Consider the following 8976-nt stretch of genomic DNA (forward strand, 5'->3'; position numbering starts at 1 on the left):
CCGGGCGATAACGACGGCGACGACGACGGGGGAGCGTCGCTCGTCAGCGCCGTGTGCGTGGCCGAGGGGTTCGCCATGGACGAGGTAACGGCCATCCTCTCGGCGCACGGCTTCGCGCTCGACCCGGACGGGACCGGGTTCGAGCCGCACGAGGTGGTGCACGCGCGCGGGCAGGCCCAAGGGGACATCTTCGTGTTCCCCTCGGGCACCGTCGTGACGTGGGCGCTGCCGCGCGACGTGGCCGAGTCGCTGGCCACGCGCACACTCCTGCCCGCGGCCGAGGAGCCGCACCTGCGCAGCCGCGAGACGGAGGACCTCGAGTTCGTCAAGGACCCGGACCGCGAGGCCAGCGCCGTCGTCGGCGACGAGACGGTCGTGCTGGGCACCCGCCGCGAGCGCGACGGCGGTAGCGACGGCGGCGGTAGCGGTAGCGGCGGCGAGGGAGGAGGAGGAGGAGGAGGCCGCCTCGACACCACGCTCGCCCAAATCGCCTTCTCGTCGGGCCTGGCCCAGAGCACCAAGCTCGCGGTGCTCGAGTCGTCGCTCAACGGCTACTTCGAGTCGATGCGCCGCCTGCCCGAGAACCTCTCGCGCGGCTCCGACCTGCGCCTCAACAACCGCCGCTTCATCCTGCAGAAGACGGGCGAGCTCCTCAGCCTGCGCGCGCAGTTGAACCACTACTCGGAGCTGACCGACTCGCTGCCCGACATCTTCTGGGAGAGCCGCGGGTCCGAGCGCAACCTCGAGGGCTACTTCGACCAGGTCGGCAAGGCCCTCGACGTGCGCGTCCGCATCCGCACCCTCAACGAGAAGATGGACTACGCCCAGGAGATGGCGAGCGTCCTGCGCGAGATGTCGGCCCAGAAGCACGGCACCCGCCTCGAGTGGATCATCATCATCCTCATCGCCGTCGAGGTCATGTTTGAGCTCCGCCGCGTCTACATGGAGCAGCACGACGAGGTGCCGTCGCACCGCCCGCGCCCGAGCGCCGACTCCGGCGTCGACTCGGCATAGCAACAAACCGCCCCATAATCTGCGTTGTGTTCTCTCTCTCCCCTCTCACCATGCATCTTGTCGCCTGTAATGTCACGTCGAGACATATCCTCCTATGCTCTGAATGATACCCACACTTTTCTTTCTCTCTCTTCTCATTCCCAATGCTAGGCGAAACCCAAAATCTCCTCCCGAGGTGTCTGTATGTAACAATACCATGTGTCATAACCAAGGCTATTCGCAAACCTGCATGATTGGACCGGGCTCGTTGTGACGAATAATTCTCTTATTAGCGCATGCGCAGCGTGTGGTGCGTAATAGCGGACCGCCTTCCAGGCTAATTGGTCTCTGCTGGCCAGTGGGAACCCATGCTGCAACGGCTACGAGCTGTAACTGTGATTCGACAGGGTTGTCGAGGGTCTCCTCCTCAACTGACGCTTAGGCTCGTTTCCCGGCCCGACCCGAGCGGTTCGGCTGTTTCCATTCTGCCCCGGCCAGCGTGTGGCGGCAGTCAGGTCCCACTGATGATCATCCGCTGGAGCCCACACCAAGCCATGGCCGAGACGGAAGTGACGCGCCAAGATGGAAATGGAGCAGGATATGGGAACCCCTAGTCAAACCCTTTGGAGTAAAAAAAAAAAAATCACCATTCCAACTAGCACGGAAACAGGAAACATTGTAACGACAACGGGGAGAACACGAGTGCTGCCGTCGGGATCGGAACACAACTGACGAATTAGAACGAGCTAGAGCTGGACGGACGAGCTTAATTATTCTTCTCCAAAGCAAGCCGCCCGTTTAAAGCCACACCCAAAGAGGCCCTGAAGTGCTATCGTGTGGGCGTTGCCCCCAATCCAGGTCGGCTGCGTCCTATTCTGCTGTGAAGATCTCCCATGTCATTAGACTAGACCAGGAACCCAAATTTGCCCCCATCTTTGACGCCCCCCTCGTTTGTGAAACCAGAAGGAAACTGACTAGTGAGGCTGGCCTTGAGCAGCCAGGCTACGTCGATTCCAAACGGCGAGGCCATCCCTTTTGTCGACGTGCGCCTCCAAAGAAACTAGAAGATAGAGAGAACCAAGAACGAAGAGGTTGAATATTAGACTCAAACAAGGTATAAAGAAAACGGCGATGACGAAAAGTGATTCTAAGTATTGTGACACGGGCATAGCAACCCAAGCTTGGCTGCACGCCCCGACTTCACCGAGAGACAGTTGGAGGTAGCGGGGTGAGGCCTCGGCCATGTGCAGTAGGCGCTCCAGCCCTGCAAACCCCCACTTTGTTCTTCTCAGCCAGGGGCACAAGAACCGGCGGCTCCATCGGGCTATGATTGAGGCCTAGTCTGTGCTCCGCCAGGGATGGGCACAGGCACGGGTGATGGACTCGCGTGTGAGAACCCGGCAGGGCTTGCGCTCATTTGCTGCCGCTGATGCGGCTGCATCGGAATCCCATTCATGGACGGCGATGCGCCCCCTGGGGTGCCCACTGCGCCTGCCGGTGACGGTACCTGCGGTCTCGGACCGGATCCTGGGGGCATCTGTCCCATCATGCCGCCGTGCCCCGATCCCGGCTGTCCAGTCACCCCCCTGTTTGCCGCCACGGCGGCTAGTTGCTTCTGGACATCAAAGCTCCCTTTTAGACCGATGCCCGCGAGCCCTGCGTTGGCCCCAACGCCGCCACCACCCTGCATGAGCTTATCACCAAGAGCCCCTGTTTGTTGCTGCACCGATCTACGAACCTGCGCCTGCAGGGCCGCTTGCGCTTGTGATTGCTCAACAAGCTGGCTCTGCTGCGTGTCTGTCATGTGCGTGTAGAAGCCAGACGGCCCCAGCGACGGTGACATCCCCTGCGAGGTTCCGTTCGGCTGCATGCCACCGCCCCCAGGAGCCATAGAGTACCGCTGTGGCTGACCGGGGGTCATTGGATTGGGACCGGACGGTGCATACGGCTGGTACCTAGGCTGCCCTTGCATTTGCGGTGTGTGCTGCTGTGGTTGTGTGTGGTGTTGCGGGGTCTGCCCATATGGATGCTGCTGAGCAACACCCATCTGCGGCTGCGGAGGTCGTGGCGGCAAGTTGGCAGCACCATTGGTGTATTGTGAATACCCCTGTCGCTGACCTGGGTGTTGTGGGTGGTGCGACGGCTGCTGCTGCTGCTGGTACATTTGCTGATGGTGTTGCGGAGTTTGTTGGTGCTGCTGCATTGGGTAGCCTGTCGCATAGCCCTGTCCAGAGCTCGGGAACCTATGTTGCGGCTGCTGTTGCGGCTGCGTGGGTGTGCCAATGGGACCGCCGTGCGCATAGCCGTGTGGTAAGCGCTGAGGTTGGCCTGGTGTACCTGGATACTGCATGTTGTTGTGGCCGTACGGCGTCTGCGACTTGGCTAGCTGCTGAGCATATCCTGGCTGGTATCCATTCGGCTGACGGTATTGCTGCGAAGGCGTCGAGCGGTGCTGTGGATGTTGCTGCATTTGAGGGTGTGGGGGTTGTTGAGGATGGGGCTGGTGCTGGGCCATCTGCGGCTGCATAACGCCCGGCATTGGCGGCCGCTGGTGCATCGGCTGGGGCATGGCCTGGCCGGGGCTCTGTTGGTAGTATGGGGGAGGGGCCGCGTTCGGCACCGGCGGCCGGGTCTGGTTCGCATAGTACCCCTGCTGCTGATTGGGATACGGCACCCCGGCTGACATGCTGGGCGTCCTGTGGGGCTGCCGGGATGAGCTGACCGAAGCTTGCGCCGCCTGCTGCCTTTGCTGTTGCTGTTGCTGTTGCGCCTGCTGCACCATCTGCTGCTTCTGTCGCGCCTTGACTGCGGCCTCGTCCTCCTCATTGACACCGGGACGAACATCGGTTCGGATTTCGATTTTCGTACTAATGAAGAGATCGCCCAGTTTGTCGCCGTCCAACCTCGAGACGGCGTACGGCGGCAGTTCCAAAATAATGTCCAGGAGATGGTTTTTCAGAGCCACATAGGCCTCCATCTCCTCGTCGCCCGGTTGCTGGACGATTAATGAACCACCATGGAGCAAGTCCACATTGACAGGTTCAGTCGATCTGCGGTTCTTGCTGGTCGGCAGCGTCAAATTTCGGTTTCGCTGGTATGACGCAAGCGTCTCGATGAGATCGGAGGCCTTGGCCAGTTTGTCGTCGATGGCCTGTGCCTCGTCCGTCTCGACACCTGCCGTCGATTTCTCGAGGCCAGGGTCGATAAGCTCTTCCCAGTTGGAAATTGCCTCCTGCACAAGATCTTCGTCAATATCGTCCGCGAGCTGCCCCCCTTCGGCGAGCTCGTCTCGCGCATCTTCAGGTGATTCGTCTGCATCAATCATCCTTTGGTACTGTCGTTGCCCCACGCGCTGCCACCAGATGCGGCCAGCCTGAGTAGAGGACACCACGGCAGATGAGTCATCCTTGGAGGGCGCAAAACTGGTAAACGCCTTCCGGAATAACGTTTCCATTTCTGACATTTCCAGCTCGACCGATGATGGTCTGTGGCCTGCCAAGCTCTGCGCTCGTTCCCTCTGCTTGGTCTTGCCGTGAGAGTGTGATGACGGCGTCGCGTTGGTGTAGTCGACCCAATGTCCCACGGAGACAGGCTGAGAGAAGTAGGTATGCCCCACCCTGTAGGCACACTTCTCGATGGGGTCGGGGTGGTAGAATCCGAGCATGTTGCCCTTGGTCGTGGTCTTGGCCGTCTTCGGGGCCTGCAAGGTGGGCAAATTTGCGGCGGGGGGGAACAGATGGCCCAGCGTGGGCGCCTGGGTGCTTTTCTTGGTAGTGGGCGTGTGAGGCATGACCTTGGTGGCCATGATACCAGGCGGGAGCCGGGCTGCTGACACATCTCTGAAGACGCCCTCGGGGCGATTTGACGTCCTTACTGGCAACTGGAGATTCGTGTAGAGCGTCTTGGGCTGGGGACCTAGGCCATAAACGGACAATGCGAATCGCCCATCAGGCTGCTCGCCGGAAAGACTTGAGCTGGGGAGTGCGCCAACAACCGCAGGGTATGCGGTTTCGCGACGATACAGCTCCATGGCCTGCTTTCGAAACTGATGCGCCTGTGCGATTGCTTCATCGCTAGCATCTGGTTTCTCTTCTGCGATGGATGATTGCAGCTCAGAGATTGCGTCATTTACAGCCCGCTTAATGTCCACCACGATATCATCCAGGGTGGAATAGCCATCGTTGGACACCTTGTCGTCGATAGTTGTGGTTGTGGCGGTGGTGGCAGCAGCGGGGGCAGGGGCCGAAGAAGCGTCGTCTTCGGCCTTTTGCCGTTTGGCTTGAGGCTCGTCCAAGGTGGCATCTGCCGCGATGGGTCGCGCGAGGATCGAGGGCGTGGGATCATGTCTGTGCAGGAGCAGTCAGGGGTCGAGGCGTCAGCAAAGAGGGCAAACTTGGACGAGACCGTCGCAAAGCTTGACGTGGAGCTGAGCGCAAGGTGAAAAAAAGGGCAAGGGCGGGCGCGGCATACCGGCGCAAAACCTCGTAGAAATCCCGAATGAGCTGCTTCCCGTCGCGTTGGCGCGGCTGGTTTCCATTGGCTGCAGGTGGAACGCCGTCGATGCCGTTGGTCTTCTGGACGGCCGGGCCGTCGTCGGTCGCGTCGCGTTTCCGCTTTGTCGAAGACGTCGATGAATCTGGCGAGGCGGGAATTGATGGGGGAGCGCCCAGGCCATTGACCTGCGCAGGTGCGACGGCCGCCATCCTTTCGGGGGGCGTTGGAGAAGCCAAAGCTGGCGGTGCAGGCGAGCGTGGTGCTGCTAGGTCAATTTTGTGTTTCTTTGTTTTTTGCTCGGCCCTTGCGGAATTCGCAGGGTTGGAATGCTTCACAGAAGTGGGTGCTGATGCGGACGGGGACGGACGGCGGGAAACGAAGTGGGCTGGCCGCTGGTGGTTTGTCGCGCTTCGCGTTCGCGAGGACTGGGCTGCTGGATAGGTGGTTTGCTGTGGCCTTGGTGCCACTCCAAAAATCCTCCTCAGCTCAGCAGTAGAGGCACGCTCTCAAGCCTGCCAGGACCTGGTTGGATCAAAAGTCATCCAGATCCACCACCAGGACTCATCACCTCGAGTTAGAGCACGCTGGGAATAGCCGCCCGCAAGCGCATCGGTGTCAGAGTGTTTTCGGTTTGATTTTTTTCCTTCCTGCGGATGCAGACTGATCGAGGCTTTACAGCATTGGGAAAACAGTCAGGAGGGCCAGCAGCCGATGTCTGCCACCTTCCCATTTGCAATTACTGCTCCCTTCTCCCTTGCCTAGTTTTCACGCCTAACCGTAAGTGGCCTAGCGCATTAATGACTGATTCAACAGCTATCTTCACGTGACACTACCGCCCGTGCGCATTGCAGGCGAGACCTACAAACAGGCACCCCAGCCACCAATACTGGGTATGGAGGCGCCAGATAAGTTGGCAAGATATTCCAGATAGCAAACCAGTAAATCTAGCATAACGGCATGCTTATCACTCTTAAAAAGAACATGCAAGCTTCAAAAGCCTTGTGGTTGCCTTGCGTCGCTGTCAGTTGCGTCGACGTCACGTACCAAAGGTGCCTACAACGACTAATTCAATTGATACAACCCCAGGAATCCCAGTCTGTGTACCTCGCTCAGCAAAATATGTCACATCCGAGGCTGGAGCGAGAGCGATGGAGAGGAAATCACGATTTATTGTTCCATGTTCTGTAATCATACTGTATTTTACAATAGGAACCTTCACACTGTCCAGTAAAACTAATGTGTTGCTGCATGGCTTCTTGGTCGATCTTTGGGTGTATCAAGACCATGGCCAAATTGGCCGGGGCCCCGCAGAAAGTGCAATTGAGAAAGGAAATCTGAAATGTGTGCCGAGGATTAGGCGACAGTTACTGATCAAGTCCAATAAAACCAATGCCATCGTGAAGCGTCCTCGACCTTGTCAATCTGCAGACAACTTATTTCTTGGACTTCGCGAGGCCAACAGTGCCCTTGCCGAGATCGTAGATGGAGTAGTAGCGACGGAGGAAGGCATCACCAAGGATGGCAAGGGGCCCCGCAGGAGGCGCTATGTCCATTCCCATAAAAGTCGAGATGCAGGTGCCCGAAGCCTCCAGAATGTAGTCATAGGCAGTGATGCTGAAGTTGTGGCCCGTGAGCGTGAAGGTAACGTCGGGCAGCGACTTGCGTTTGTCGCAATCGATGGTGTACTGGCCGTTGTAGCCCTTCTTGGCACCGATCTGGGCGTTCAGCATCTCAGCCAGCTGAGTGGGGAGAACGTTCAGCGAGGTACCGGTGTCCAGAATGACGCCAGTGTTCTCGAGCTCGCCAACCTCATCCCCAAGGGCAATAGCATCGAAGTCGACCTCCCAGTAGGCCTTGCGACGCAGGGGAATCTCGATGATCTTGCCGTCGATGTGATCCTTGTTGATACCGCCAAAGATGGCCTCGGACTCATCGTCCTGGTCTGCGAGGTAGAAAGCAAAGACGGGCTCATCAATGAGCTTCTGATCGATCATCTGGTAGAAGGGCGGCACCATCTTGTTGACAGACAGCCTGTCAAAACCAAGGCCGAGGATGCCATCGAATCTACCAAAAGCAAAAGCCAGGCCAGGCTCCTTAGTAGCCTCGGCGAAGTCCTGGTTCTTGATCTTGATGTCGCCGATCTGCATGACATCGTTGGAAACGAACCCCGACAGGCTGCCAGAGCCGTAGGTGATCTCGAACTCGGTGCCGTTCTTCTTGTAGGTGGAAGAAGCCGACGAGTCATACTTGGAGTGCAGGTAGCATGCGATGGAACCGCACGATTGCGAGGGAACCCAGAGGTTGGAGCTGCCAGTGTCAAGGACAACCTTGAACGACTGGGGAGGAGTTCCGACCGTGATTTCGGAGTAGTCTGTAGAGCGACATTGTCAGAGACTGTGAAGACGGTTGGGTTGCGGCGTAACTTGTGCTCCAATCAATCACTTACACTGCGCGTTCATGAAGTTTGAGACGGGCACCGGGTGGTTGCCCTGGGCCCGAATCGGGCGAGACTCGAAGACCGCCTGGGCGTGGCTGTCAGGGCGAAGACCGAGGTACTTCTGGCCGAGGCCACGGAGCTGAGCAGTAAGAGGGACGGTTTCCTGCAACGCGTGTCAGCTAGTCACGGCCTCCGGCGTCGGCGCCCAGGTTGGAGGTGAAGTTTGGTGCTACTCACAAGCTGCTCCGACAGCGGGACCTTCTTCATCTTGAGCTTGTGGACGCCAGCGTCGACTGAGCCGAGCAGCACAGCTGCGGTAAGGAGAGCACCCTTCATGGTGGCGACGGCGCTGCGCTGCGCAAGGGACTCGGATTAATGAGAGTAAATGATAGCACAAACAATTAACGTAGCTGGTGATGGTAAACAACTAGCACAGCGACCCGCGATGATGGCACTGATGGGTGTCTTGTCCGGACCTGATGGGGATTGGAGAGAGTGTGTCGGGAATTGGGATGATGCGGAGAGAGAGCCTGGGTTTGGGTCGAAGTTGGGGAGGTGGAGCTTGCTCGTTTTAAGAGGAGCTCCATTGGTGGTGGTCTGGGGAGGCGGCGGCCTGACGCAGCTGTTCCTGGGTGCCTGGCTTGCGCGGCGGCTGCGGTGGGAGCTGGCTGGGAGGTGCTCTTGTGATGGATGACGCAGGTCCTCAAATCCGCCTCTTGGCAAAGCAGGTGGCGGATGGGGCAACTTGCGCCGGAAGCCGCGGATCTACTGGTCGAGCTGCCTTCTGACCTAACCCGATTTAACACTGGTCGCTCGGATCCTCCATTGAGGAGAGTCAGCTCCGATCATGTGCGCAAATCAATGACCGGTTGCCCCAGACAACTAACTACCCTGGCACGGTGTCCGGGAAAAAGTCTGGACCGCAATTTATTCCCCACCACCACAAAAAAAGGAGCCCATCCGGAAGGCTTCGACACTCCGGCAAAGCGAAAAACGTCATTGTGGCTATAAGTAATGCCTTTTGCATCAAGATAATCACAAATCCCTTGAAC

The 8976-nt window shown here is 58.5% G+C and overlaps 3 protein-coding genes across 3 annotated transcripts; 1 reads left to right on the forward strand and 2 right to left on the reverse strand.

Moving 5' to 3' along the window:
* GGTG_14082 (hypothetical protein) lies at positions 1-1244 on the forward strand. The gene has a single exon (XM_009232009.1). It carries the CDS (start codon positions 76-78, stop codon positions 1012-1014), a length of 939 nt encoding a protein of 312 aa, XP_009230273.1. The 5' UTR covers positions 1-75; the 3' UTR covers positions 1015-1244.
* Positions 1245-1596: 352 nt separating this feature from the next.
* Positions 1597-6170, reverse strand: GGTG_14083 (hypothetical protein). The gene is made up of 2 exons (XM_009232010.1): positions 5464-6170; positions 1597-5339 (listed from the first exon to the last, which is right to left on the reverse strand). The coding sequence occupies exons 1-2, from the start codon at positions 5694-5696 to the stop codon at positions 2318-2320; spliced, it is 3255 nt and encodes a 1084-aa protein (XP_009230274.1). The 5' UTR covers positions 5697-6170; the 3' UTR covers positions 1597-2317.
* Positions 6171-6636: 466 nt separating this feature from the next.
* Positions 6637-8698, reverse strand: GGTG_14084 (vacuolar protease A). The gene is made up of 3 exons (XM_009232011.1): positions 8162-8698; positions 7934-8087; positions 6637-7858 (listed from the first exon to the last, which is right to left on the reverse strand). The coding sequence occupies exons 1-3, from the start codon at positions 8258-8260 to the stop codon at positions 6921-6923; spliced, it is 1191 nt and encodes a 396-aa protein (XP_009230275.1). The 5' UTR covers positions 8261-8698; the 3' UTR covers positions 6637-6920.
* Positions 8699-8976: the final 278 nt, after the last annotated feature.

The sequence above is a fragment of the Gaeumannomyces tritici genome, assembly GCF_000145635.1.
Source record: "Gaeumannomyces tritici R3-111a-1 unplaced genomic scaffold supercont2.126, whole genome shotgun sequence".
NCBI classification, from domain to species: domain Eukaryota; kingdom Fungi; phylum Ascomycota; class Sordariomycetes; order Magnaporthales; family Magnaporthaceae; genus Gaeumannomyces; species Gaeumannomyces tritici.

What these genes read in the sequence shown, in the direction of transcription:
- GGTG_14082 (XM_009232009.1), top strand. Translation starts at nt 76, where the DNA reads ATGGACGAGGTAACGGCCATCCTCTCGGCGCACGGCTTCGCGCTCGAC.
- GGTG_14083 (XM_009232010.1), bottom strand. Translation starts at nt 5,696, where the DNA reads ATGGCGGCCGTCGCACCTGCGCAGGTCAATGGCCTGGGCGCTCCCCCA. An exon ending in TTCTACGAGGTTTTGCGCCG is followed by an intron (nt 5,340 to 5,463) that starts GTATGCCGCGCC and finishes GCTCCTGCACAG; the next exon opens with ACATGATCCCACGCCCTCGA.
- GGTG_14084 (XM_009232011.1), bottom strand. Translation starts at nt 8,260, where the DNA reads ATGAAGGGTGCTCTCCTTACCGCAGCTGTGCTGCTCGGCTCAGTCGAC. An exon ending in TCCCGCTGTCGGAGCAGCTT is followed by an intron (nt 8,088 to 8,161) that starts GTGAGTAGCACC and finishes CACGCGTTGCAG; the next exon opens with GAAACCGTCCCTCTTACTGC. An exon ending in AAACTTCATGAACGCGCAGT is followed by an intron (nt 7,859 to 7,933) that starts GTAAGTGATTGA and finishes GTCGCTCTACAG; the next exon opens with ACTACTCCGAAATCACGGTC.